Here is a 13,240-nt window from a genome sequence, read left to right on the forward strand (position 1 = left end):
GTTCTACTTTAATCCTTTTAAACTGTCCAATTTCAGGAGAAAACTTAATGTTTGCACATATTGATCTCTCAGAGAACAAAGGAATTCTTGAGCAGTGTTTCCCTCTGACACATTATTTCACACCAGCTAATTCGTGCTTATGCCAATAGAGGAGCATTTTCCTCCGAATATGAGGAGAACACAATTCCCCACATAGTATAAACACCCCCCACTGTACATTGGCAGGATATGAGGTGAAATATGATATTGAAAACGTGGTGAATAACAAGACTCACAAAACAATACACAGCCGCAATCTTTAGATAAACACAGAACAATTTGTCTCAAGTTATTATGACAGAGGCTGTTGTGGTTGATTTGATGGCCTGGTTGAATGGCTATGTATGAGAGGACTCATTCAAACGAGGGGAATAAAAGCAGGCAGACGATTTGGAGCATAGCTCTGAAAATACAAAATGCTAATAATTCAAAGTTTTTACATCAGTGAGCGACAATATCCCCACAGTGCTCATCAAAATTTAGACAACTCCACTGACTTCATCCTCCAAAAGAAGCAGTGGAGCAGAAATGAGAAGCAAGCCTTTTTTTTTTTTTACCCCCCGTGCACCGTGTGTTATTTCCACGCTTCTCTCTTGGCTCACAATGAAGCCAAATCAATGAGAGAGGCAGATGGGGTGAAAAATGCCATCCTTATCTACGTAGGAGAGTGGAACAGATGCGGATATGACTTTGTTATCATGCAGCTCACTGAAAGAGAGGAGGCGAAAGGATAAGATGGGGATGGAGAGCAGGAGGAAGAGGAGGAGGAGGAGGAGGGGGGGTGTGCGGGGGCGGTGGTTCAGAGGAAGAGGAATGTGTGCTCCGGTGTCAGGTTAATTGCAGGAATAGATTTCTTGGCAGGTGAGACAGGCCTAAATGAAATAAACGACTTGGATTATCCTCCATTAGTAAAATATTCTGCATCATCTTTCATTATTTACAAAAATATACAGTGAGGCAATCCGATTCTGGCGACTCAGCATCAATCAGGGGGCTATACTTCAGTGAACAAACAAATCGCTGCAGCAACTAAAAGCATATGCTCATGGGAGGCTCATTAAAACAAACCTTCATATCAACCTTATAAGGTATAGTGTTCAGTCCTATTGATTAACACAAAGCCACGCTGATCAATGTGGAGCAAAAAAAAAAAAAAAAACACTCCACAGGTTTCCTGCATCGTCAGTTCCAGCGGTGTCGGGCTCACTGTCTCAGGCGAACGATCACCACGAGACATCAAAGTGATTTCATATCCCTTTTAAGTTGGAGAAACTTATGCAGCAGCGCGAGCAGAACGTACCCGCCGACTGTGTTTCTCTTGTGCCGACTGAGCAGCGCTAACAGTGAACAAAGGATCCAGCCTCGAGCCCCAGCACCTAGTTTACCGTAAAAATAAACAACAAGGAAGTCATTAATCTCTCTTAATAGTTCTTTATTTCCTGTGAGGAGAGTTTTCATAAAACCAGTATTAAACTAGTGAGTCTATTTCACAGTCACACCCTGACTGCTCGGTCGAGTTCCAAAAAACGCGTGTCGCAAATACACCAATTCAAATCTGTGTCAAATATCACAAGTGTGGACGTACGAACAGCATGACGCCTAACAAATACAGTTAGGCCACATCACTATTTGCACAATGACAGTTACAGTACAAACTGTGTGTGTTTGTGACAAAGCTCGTCATAAATCTACAAATAGTGAAGAGAATGAAAAGACAATAATTTACAAAATATATCAACGTAAAACAATTGTCTTTAAAATTTCAACAAATGTCCCTTTTTAAACCAAAAGGATTGAGTGTGTCAAGTATTCAGAGTACCAATAATTATAATATTACAAAGTACTCAAATCTTACGGCAATGATTCTGTACACGATGATGTCACATGCTGGTATTGCACATGGTTCTCGTCTGTCCCCGTCAGTTATCACAAGACTAAAACAACCTTTAAGAAACGGTTTCCCGCTTAAGACATTTTCAACCTCAAACGTAATAACTGAGTTCATGGTAAAAATACTGACAGTATGCTACAGCTACATGTGAGTTTTTAACATATTCTAAAGCTGCAAATGGTTTATAATGTTGGCACAGTCATTTTGTTAATATAATAAGAACCTGCAATGGAATCTCAAGGTTTTTCACATTATTTTCCAACACATCTCAAAAATCTAAGTGTTTTTCATTATAATATCATAATTATAATAATAACTGATAAAAGTCTGAGATGATTCAGTTTTAAGGAAACCGCTGAAACAAAGTAGACAACCGGTGCTGAGTGCATTTTTACCCACAGCGCCACCTGGTGAGTGTGGTGAGGACCAGGTTCAGTGGCCCCAGGGACAGCCGCAGGGGTCCCCGCAGGCCCGCTTGTTGTCCCAGAGGATGTGCAGCTCCTCAGCTGTGTGTTGGGGAGACGACAGCATGTCCAGGTAGCACTCCTTCTCACACAGCCAGCCGGGGTCCTGTCATCAGAAAACAGGGCAGGACAGTGGCTGTATTAACATACACACACACTGATCCTGTTATCATCCAGACGCAGGTTCAGGTCTCACTCAGGTGTAGTTGTTAACATGCACCTTTGATACGCTGGAACTGAACTGTTGGAGAGCTCACGCAGACTACGGTGGCAAAATTCTGATTTTAGGGGTTTTATTTATCACATGCTCGTACAACCTGTGCATGGAAATGCTAAAAATGTATTTAAGGCTGTGCTAAATGAGAGATTTAGGAGTCAGAGGAGTTGAGTCATTTATCGTAACTCACATCTAAATTGAATGTTTTCCTTTTTGAGTGTATTAGTGTTTTGTTGAGCCCTGAGCACTGACACATTGCTAATAATGTGAGGATAAATGATCTACTGCCCTACTTCTTGTTAGCTTCTGTCTTTTGTAGAGGTTCTTCAGACGTCACTCACTTGTATGATCAATGCTTTACAAAGTTTTATTTGATGACCCAAAGAAAACAGAGTCTCGTCTCATCGCTCACGACATGAGTCTCAGCAGGTTGTTCAGGCTGACAACAAACTACTACTGGTGTCTCAACCTTTTTCATTATGTTATCCATAACCCATTAAGACCTGGTGCAACGTTTCATTTACTGTCATAAATGACAAAGGAAAGCAGTAAATCCTCACATTTAAAAAGCTGGAACCAGGACATGTTTGACATTTTCTGGTAGACATTTCTGGTAATCGAAATAAGCGGCAACAATTGTTTTTGGATTACTAATTGTTGCAGCTCTACTCATCTTGATAAATGTTGGGACTGTAAACACATCAGAGACAGCGCTGGACAGTCTGTCATTATGTCCCTGACATGGTCTAATAAGTCACATTTTGAGTATGCTAGAATTTTTTTCAATAATGCAAATCATTTATGATCATAGTGATTCATCAGGTCGTCATTCAAGCAAATTTTTTTTGTACCTGATATTTCTGTGGTCCGACTGCTGCCATCCATATCCCCATGCTCACATCTTCTCCCTGTAAAACATTCCTCACATTACATTCAGGACTTTCTGTCCTGATCCACCCCCCCCCCCCCCCCCCCCCCACACAGTCACTTGCTCGTAGGTACTCTACCTGGTAGGCTTTCAGTTTATCTGCATTGTCGGCGAGCCACTGAACCAGGTCACGAGAGACCACGTAGCCTGAGCCGCAGGCAAACGCCGGGTAGGCTGGACTGGCATACTCAAGCTCCTGCCACTTCCCAATACGATCCACTGCCCAGCTCTGCCTGAAACTGGGTCAGGACAGGAGATAAATCATCATCACATACCGTCTGTCTGACACATCACTGTTCAACAGAGCATTCCTGTTTCTTTCATCTTAAGTTCACCAAAGAGTGTACTGAAGTTAAACACAAGTGGACGGACAACCAAGAGCAATACATAAGTTTGGACACTAAGTTGTACTTACTTCCCCCACCAGAAATTGCTGCGCTTAAGACCCTTGTGGTCAATCTTCATTAATACTGAGTCCACATCGATGTAACAATCATCATCAGTCTTCAGCAGCAGATTAAAGTCAGCGTTTCCCACAGACCTGCCAGAGAGGGAATTTGCAAACTTAATTAAAGCCCACCTTCTGATTTTTAGCAATATCCCAGAGTGGATTTACTTTCAAATACCACTGAGAGTGAAGGGCAGGAGGTCGCGCAAACAAATAATATACTTGTCGAGTCAAAGCCAAAAATCACTCCGTATATGTTGCTATCCGATGACTCACTACTGTACTTTTCCCTGACTGAGTGATTGCAATTGTGATTGTAACAGCGAGACATTTCGAGGGCGACGACACACTTTCATTTCAGGTTGCTGATTTCCTCCGAGGGCCCAGGCAATTTGGAGACAGAGAATCGAGTCATTAGCACTTGGCATACCATTTATAGAACTGAAGCAGTTTGGAAGGCACGTTCCTGTAGGTGTCTACCACGTCTACAAACACCATGTCGCCGTGCCGGAGGCTCTCCTGCTGCAAGGCGGCATCCTCCTCTCTCAGCCTGGAGGCATGGTGCTCCATCCTGGCTGGACGGCCCCGCAGAAGTCCCGACAGGCCGTCTCCATCTGATGCACAGGTGGCGGGGGGGTGGGCAGAGAGAGGTTCATGATGGGGGTAATGGGGGAAAAAAAATTTGAAATTCAGGGGAACGGTGAGATGAGTTTTTGTCCAAAATGAAATCTTAAAAAACAAATTAACTTTTTATTCACACATGGTCTGAACACATTAAAGCACCTTTGAGGGATAATAACTTACTGGCAAAACAAAATAATACAATTATAACATTTCACATAATGGATCATTTGTTCTGTTTTTGGGATATTGGATGGTGAGTTTAATGTTGTTTTCCCCAAAATGATTACAAATTCATTCTTAGATAAACTTAAATGCAAACAAAAAAAATGTAAGAGGTACAGAACAATCAATAATGTAACAACGCAGTAGAGAGGGGAAAGAAAATCTTATTATCACATTTGGCACATGTGCAAGAGCCCTGAGGAGAAAAAGCAGATAATCTCATAACCTGCCAGAGTTAAACAGTGTTTTTTTTTATTTTTACATAGGGACTGGGAATCCTTTTACAACCAGTTTTATAAAAAGCTCAGAATTAATTCTGTTGCTGGACCAACCATAGATAGTAAAGGTGAAGCCTCCAGCCAAACCAGGAAATCCAAGTGCACTTCTATGAGGCAATATGCCCTCTGCGATCTGCAATTCAAGGACACAGCAAAGTTTTTATCTTCTTGAACTTTTCGTTCACTTCAAACCTTAAAGGGAGAACACTCTGTAGCCTTTCGTTTTTGACAAAGCATCAATACGCACAGAGGAGATCTTTAGGACACCTCCTCCGTCACTGAGCTGCACAGACGACGAGTTGACTGTGCTCAATCCAGCGGAGTCCAGATTCTCCCAAACAAGTGTTCCTTCAAAACCCTAGATAAAAAAAAACAGAAAAGGACAACTGATTCTTTGTAGTTCAGTCCAACAGTTTTCAAACTGAATGATATCATACTGTATGCAGGGCCGTAGCTACCGGCAGGACACTGACGTCACCTTAGGGTAGTTTATAATCCATGCTTAAAAACTTAAGACGTGATTCAGGTTGATAGTGCAGAAACAAGTGATGGGGGGGTGGAGTAGCTGAGACAGAGACGCCATTACAAGACACTGTAGCATCATCATGATCGTAAGATGATAAGCGGCTTGCTTTCTGCTTGTATCCATGTAAATGCAGCACAATTCAACAACCTTGAAAATCTTGTCGTTACTGTCTTTTAAGTTCTCATTTTGCAGCAGTAATGTTAACATGTACTTCAGGACTGTGTGACATCACTGTGCACTGCTGCAGGTGCAAACACAAACATTTGTGACGACAGCCATTAAAACGCTGAGTGTGATCAGAGGTGAGACAAGCATGAAATGTTCAACCAGAGAAAGCTTGGAAATCGCGTTTTATTTTCTGCTGAGAAATAATGAATAAAGCAATTTCCTAGTATGCTTCCTACGATGTGCAATAATCTGCTACTAATCATAGGAAGAATGTAAGAGATGATGTTTTGGCTGTGTTCAGTTTAAGGTTTAAGGCTATAAATGTATGAAACCTTATTTTCCAGAGTCAGGTGGGGACGGAGTACATGTTAGAAACTGACCTTAGGCAAGATGAACTGCTCCACTGGTTTGTACCACACCCCGTTCACCAAGGTCCCTGTGCTGATGGCACTGAAGCGAGCAGTGACCACGGCCTCCTGCAAAAAAAAAAAAAAAACTCTCATCATCAAGAATTCATGAATGTGCAAATTTACCTTCTTCTACACTGAATACTACCCCACAGACTGTTATATCTAATAAAGACGAGTAATCGAAAATGACTTCTGAGTTTAGGCGTAAATATCTGAGGCGGTACGAGCAGAGTCCTCCAGCTGCCTCCGGGCTGTGAATGCCCACAGAAAGCAGCATATTTGAAACAGTATGTGCCGAGGTCGAGGCTGTGTTACCTCCTGGTCCAGCTGGAGAAGCTTCACGGTCACATTGCTCTGAAGTTCAGGCTGCCTCCCACTGGGAAACACCCCCAGCCTGGTGATCACCACCGGGTGGAGGACCTTGAAATCCAGGGCGATGGCCGACACATCAGCGGGGACGAGCACCGAGGGGTCAGACACCATCACGATCTCTATCTCTGCATCCTGGCCTGCCACTGGAACAGAGGGACGGCAGAGATTGCTGCACAAGCACACAAGATATTTATTACGATCCCAACGTGCTGACCGTCTCTTTTCGGTGATGAAGACCGAGCGAGTCGGGGAGAGGGAGAGCGCTCAGCGAAGAAGGAAGACTCTGGTAAAGCTACACCATCAGCAGTTTGAGGAGCGGGTTCTTAGGACCGCTGTCTTCAAAGCAAGCTTCTGCTCATGAGCGAGGTTTCTTAATTACAAAAGAGCAGTTTATTACCCCAGAGATCAATGAAAAGATCAAGGCTATTAATGGGAAGGGGCCCTCTTTACTTTCTATGCATTCTACATAAGTTCTGCTGCTCACTCCGAAATTAAGTCAATTAGAGGCGAAGAATCACAAAGAGAAAGCGGCGCTTTATAAAACCCAATGTTTTTCACACTGACTGAGTGGAAGTGAGCGGCAGGATTTTAGCAGTGTGTGAGGATACATTCATTATTCCTATACACACGTAACATAAATGATTAGTTTGTGCTTACTTGTCAAAATAAATAGCAGCAGTGCGTCTCTTGGCACTGGACAGCATGAGACTCCTACTTTGTTTTGAGGAAAAATGAATAAAACGCGACATAAATCGCAAATAATTAACAGCAGATGTTTTTTAGCCTCTGTTGGCGATGTTTTTCAATAAGAGGCAACAACTCAGGGTTTATGATATTCTACAGTGTTTACCGTGGCTGCACAATAAATGGAGATATAATCAAAATCACATTATGGCTAAGTGCAAAGTCCAAATTGCAACAGGCTGCAGTTTTTTGACAGAGGTGAAACGTCATTATAGGAAAGTTCTGTAGTGCTGCAGAGTCTAATGTTGATACCCAGTTTTAAAGCAACAATATGAAGCTTTTTTAATTAAAAATAACAGTGTGTGGTAAAAGAGTGAATAGTGTCTCTGTCGCAGCCCTCCATCACTTGTTTCTGCGCTATGTGACTTCAGTGAGAGGGAAGGATCACAGTGTTCAACACATAACCTTGTAATGACTTCATGAGATTTGTCTGTAGTTACATGACATCTGACAAACTGTTACAGACCTGAGCTTTGTATTTACAACAGTGGTGTTCCCCTCAAACTGTGGGTGGCGCCAGATCACACAAAATGCCAATTTCTACATAACGCTGATTTAAGTCAGTGAACATTAAAGTTGTGATGCGACTAATCGTGAATCTGCAGACACCCCTCAACGGTTGTGGGACAAACATATTATTTCCCCTGTTTTTCTGTGTTGATGAATTAATTTGTTTTCACAAGATCTGGAGAAAGGAACTTTGTTATCCCGAGACGACAAGATGAATTAACCCCTTGAATTGTGCTGTAACTGAAATATCTGTCAAAATATTCACCATATGATTCTTTGACCATATCATGCAGATGTAGTGTTACAGTTCAGCAGTAAAGTATGTTCTGTGCAAATCAAGTCAACACTAAAACTGCAAGACAACTGTTAAAATCAATCTGTGCATTCTCTTATTCTCTTCACTTGATTGATGAATATTTGATGTAAGACATACAGCATGTTTCTCCTTCTTCAAACTGCTTGTTTTTTGTCTGACTAAGAAAGTAAGTATTCACATTTCAGAAGCTTGAATCAGCGTATTAAAAGGCTTTTTCTTTTAAAATAAATTACCTAAATGATTAATTGTCTGTTAATTGGGTGTCATTTGACAAATACGTGTAATCGTTTCAGCTCTTGTCACAACATTTTGACTAGAAGATCAATCAAACTTTTGTATCAGAACTAAAGTCTCAAATTCTTTCAGCCTCATTGAGATTTTGACAACAGAAATATCAAAAACAGCTAATTAGCATTCACCCTATTGAAGTCCCAAAGAAAACTCCCAGTGATGAATGCAGCACGCACAAACAGATTTCAGCAACAATTAATTGTCCGCTTAAACGTGTGCTTTGACCTGATTCCTGAGTCAGGTACCCAACTGTGCTTAAAAGCAGCCATTGTCTCTTCCTCTTCCAATCACACTGAGCATCTCGCACTACAGCCCGCCTGCCCGCCTGCCTGCCTGCCCGCGATTCTAACGCAAATCACGTCAACACTTACAACCATTAACGCTGTGGAGAGCAGAGAATGGGCCGAAAAATAAAACATCACTCTGACCCTAAAGGCCGTCGTCTGAAAGAGCCTATTCTGATGTGCGGTAATTATGTTTTCATTAAGGCAGCAAACACTGAAACCAAACGGGAAAAAGTAGTGAAACGTCTGCACAGGACTGACTCTGTGAAGGTGAGAGACATCACAATTACTGCGGACGTTCATTCTGACAGTGAGCCGGTTCAATTATTTCCTATAGAGTGCGTCAGTGCTTCCTATAGCTTTACTTTTCAAGTGTTAACACGCAGTTCTTGTAGTAGCGGCTGCAGCAGCAGCAGCTGAGTTGACTGTGTGAGATTTCTGCCTCGGCCTTGGGTAGGGAGAGAAAAAGAACAGTGTCCTTGAGGTGTGGGTGAACACGAATAAAGGTGTTTTACTTCTTTTCTGAACAAGCTTTCTTTTCATTCTTTCAACTCTGCTCCTGCAATTCTGCCTCTGAGCTCCACTTTTGTTCGCCTGCCTCACATGCGAGCAACACATTGCACTCGGGGCATCTTTCCTGCATTCCGGCTGCAGATGTCCGCCCATTAACGTGTGTGCAATGAGGCAGATTTGTTTTTTTTTTGTTGTTTTTTTTACCTGGCTCGGTGAAGTTCAGGAGAGTGCACGAGTACGGATCCTCTCTGTCCTCCTCTGGAATGGGACAGCCATGCTCGCCCACAATAAACTTCACCCCCACTCTGGAAATAAATAGGCACAAACACTATTGCATTCATCTTTTGTGTGTATGTGTGTGTGTGTGCAATATTAGGCTGCAAGATTTCTAAAGCTTGTCTGTCCATCCACCCTCCGTTGCCATGGTTACTGAGGGTTGCTTAAAGGCCATCACACCTTATCTGTGCTCAGATCACTGAATGAGTAGGAAATGGACAAAAAACGGGAAGAATGAAAGAGAGAACAATATCGGCCGGCGGTCAGGTAAAGATAAAAAGCACTGATGGGGCAGACGGTTATTTACTGCCAGCTGCGGGCTTTTATTTTTCCCACCTCATGAATCTGGCCTTGGAAGCAAAAGAAAGAGACACAAAGATAAACAATAGGTGGAGTTGAAGAGCTCCACCCTTGCAGACCTGTGCTGGAAGTGGGGGTGATCTTGGAGGTAGCCCAGCCAGGTCTCCCTTATCGCTTGTCGCAGTTCATAATGGTGTCTCGCTGACAGCACTCCCACCAAAACTTCATAGAAAGGTAACGCCTCATCTGGATCGGAGACAGAGACTGAAACACTTTAACAAACCTCAAAAAAAAAACAGGATGTCATTCCAAGCCAAGTGATAATGAGCTGGTATAATATGACCATATGACTACAAGGCAACAACCAGAGATGATGAACAACAACTAAAGAATCACACTCTGATGCATGCTTGATTTATGCTCCACATCCTGATCCTGGCAGCCTCAGAAAACTGGTTAACACTCACTCACTGAGAAACATCCAATAATTGAGCTCATGAAAATTGTATTCATTCGTCAAAAGCTGGTTAAACTACATTCCTCTGATTAGAAGAAGCTGCTTCTCTCTCTCCACTATGCCCCTGATAATAAGTGACAATCCATCTGAGAGCAGCACGGAGCTCAGGAGTTGGAACAAGGCAGAGATGCTCAGCTCGCTCCAGTCTCCAGACGTGAGATTATCCCAGCAACGCCCAACACACTACTGAACTGTTACACTCACAGTGTTTCCCTCTCAAAACACACAAAGCGCAAACTACCTGTTCCCACACAAAACTCACAACCACAACACACACACCGGGGCGGTAAAAGCAAAGTTAGCCAGCCGCTCGGTTCAGAACAGAAGGGGAAAAAGTTGCGCGGCTGTGAGGAGGTGAAGCCCGGGGCTGAGGCTGAAAAGTACCCGAGTGTGTGTTGTTGTCCGGCGGGGTGGAGGAGGGTCGATGTGCCAACCACAAGTGCACCAGGACGGCGACAGCACAGGGCAGCAGAATGAGCGCTAGCCTCCGCATGGACGGAGCCCTTCACTCAGCCGGAGCAGCCTTCAGCTTTAGCGGCGCGGAGCCTCTTCCTGAGCCGCACGGAACAGCACGGTGGTGTGAGCCGCTCCGTGTGTGCGCTTCATTTCAGCTCCGCAGCTCTCCGCCGGGCTCTCACCACTGCCTCATGTCTGCCTCCGCTGCTCGGAGAGACGGACCAATGGGAGGCGAGGAGCCCCGCCGCGGTGTACTGTGGGAGATGGAGTTCTCTTGCGCACTGAACGTAATTGTAATTTTAAAAAGATATTACAGCTGAGAATCTTTAGGGGGGTTGATGGGACAAAATCAAAACATCATCACAACAAAAAAACATCAAAGGTTCAGTCTGGGTTTGAATTTCAATGAAGTACATCTGGCAAGGATTTAACTTATGTTTTTACATATAATGACAAGGCAGCAAAACAAATGATAGAAAAATAACTGTTATGAATTATAACAAAGTTTGGGTCACAGGATTATTCTCACCAGTAGCAGCACTGTTTGTATTATTTATATAATAAACTTATACTGTGATACACAGATTAGACAAAATAATGAGAACACAAAATGTGTTGTATTCCTTTTTGACATTTCTGCATATACTGCAGGATTTCTATCCATCTGTCTCATCCTGCAATGGTTTTGTATAACTGAAAACATAAATCTGTGCACCACGGTGGTTTTCGACCATGCATTTTAGCATTTTTCACGAGCCCATGAAAAATTTAGCAGCACCATGCAGTTTTAGTTTTCACTCAAACTACTTTAAGTAAACAGAATGATGTAGTAAGCACAATAAATAGTTTATCCTTAGAAGTAAATTGAAACAGTAAAACACTGATTGCAGCCACAAACAGTGTTTCTGAGGTGAAGCTTCCCATGTTTATCACAGAAAGAGGTGTCACTTGTTTTGGTTTGTTTTGCTTTAAGTCTGTATTGTGAATTTGTAATGAAGGGAGAAAAAGCATCAGAGCTGAAGAAGAAAATTAACATATGAATCATTTTATTCCTCTTAAACCCAGGTGACATGTTTTGGCTTTAAGATTAGAACATATTAAACCCGTTACTGTGTGTGCCGCACATAAATCATTTAAATGGAATCCATTGTGCATGGAGAGGGTTGTTTGAGGAGAATTTTTTCTGACTCTAAGAGAGCCGGCGATTCTCCCGGAGAGGAGGAGCGGGCTGCGACACCAAAGGCGCCTGCTGCCATGCTTGTAAATATCTCATTTGTATTGATTTTAATGGAGTTCCAGTGTTGCATGAATGTTATTTTAAAGACTTCACCACCCATCCTGGAGAAAAAATAATAATGTAATGGGAAACACTGGCATGACACGCACTGTGAGGTAATGTCACGAGCTAAAATGAAGCAGCATGCTGTGGCTGTAGATACATAATCTTATCAGAAATTACTATTCTCATGTATTTTGCGTACACTTTGGGGGCTTAATGCTCAATTTGGAAAATTGCTCAAGCACAGATTCTCAGTATTAGATAACCTACTGCCCCAGGGATAATTACTTTCCTGTGCATTATATAATTCTTTTTGGAGCCATATTCATAAATAGTTCTCTCCCTGCAACACATTATTCATTTGAAAGGAAAAAGGCTATTCATAGGATATTCAGAGGTTTCTTGCTCCTTACTGCGGATATCCAACCCTCCATCTCTATCCCAGTGTGTTGTTTTATGTTCTTAACTCTTATTTAACTTTTTATTTATATGTTGAAACCTATTTCTGCCCTATTTATTCTACTCCAACCCATGTGTATGCCTTTTTTCCCCCCTTTTTCTCTGTCTTTTGCCTTGCAGCATTCAAAATACTCAGTGCTCACTGCACATCTCCCTGGATTTATATAGATTCTTTTTATCTAGTCAGGTCCCAGCTGAGGAGCATGTGTACACTGCATAATATAGAGACCTATTTCTTGTACTTCTAATTCTAGTTGCACATAAAATCCAGACTTTTCTCTGAAGTATCCACATTTTCTCTTTCAGAATGTTTTTTTTTAAAAATATAATCTTATCCAAATTGAGGGTCTAAGGAAAGAGGGGGCTGCATGCTGGACAAACAGTTGCGATGAGTTGTCCGACAGTTCAATATAAATTGTGCATTATGTAAGAATTGGCCACCTGTAGATTATAAAATCCAACCAAACAGGGGGCAGCGCATCACCAGATAACCACTACTTGCTGTTGAGTGTAGTTGCTGTTAGCTAGTTAGCTCAATTAGCAGTGCGGCTAGCAGTCCTATTAGCTGACTCAAATCTGCCCAGACTGGAAGCTTTGAACACCGGGGGAAAGTCACCAGCAAGGGAGTTTTGGACCAGGCAGTTTTCAGAGTGGAGGGAGGGGGACCCAGTGCGATGCTAGCTAGTTAGCATAATAACTTCATGGACT

At 42.5% G+C, this 13,240-nt stretch overlaps 1 protein-coding gene across 2 annotated transcripts; it reads right to left on the reverse strand.

Annotated features, from left to right (window-relative positions):
* Positions 1–1,454: 1,454 nt before the first annotated feature.
* Positions 1,455–11,009, reverse strand: b3galnt2 (beta-1,3-N-acetylgalactosaminyltransferase 2). 2 transcript variants are annotated; one of them, XM_030442890.1, is made up of 12 exons: positions 10,723–11,009; positions 9,941–10,085; positions 9,450–9,550; positions 6,531–6,730; positions 6,186–6,281; positions 5,359–5,469; positions 5,166–5,244; positions 4,418–4,601; positions 3,955–4,080; positions 3,619–3,778; positions 3,463–3,519; positions 1,455–2,500 (listed from the first exon to the last, which is right to left on the reverse strand). In XM_030442890.1, the coding sequence occupies exons 1-12, from the start codon at positions 10,829–10,831 to the stop codon at positions 2,363–2,365; spliced, it is 1,506 nt and encodes a 501-aa protein (XP_030298750.1). In that variant the 5' UTR covers positions 10,832–11,009; the 3' UTR covers positions 1,455–2,362. The 2 variants fall into 2 exon arrangements, with proteins under 2 accessions (XP_030298750.1, XP_030298751.1); XM_030442891.1 differs by having other exon boundaries at positions 9,941–10,067; positions 10,723–11,007.
* Positions 11,010–13,240: the final 2,231 nt, after the last annotated feature.

The sequence above is a fragment of the Sparus aurata genome, chromosome 15 (genome assembly GCF_900880675.1).
Source record: "Sparus aurata chromosome 15, fSpaAur1.1, whole genome shotgun sequence".
NCBI classification, from domain to species: domain Eukaryota; kingdom Metazoa; phylum Chordata; class Actinopteri; order Spariformes; family Sparidae; genus Sparus; species Sparus aurata.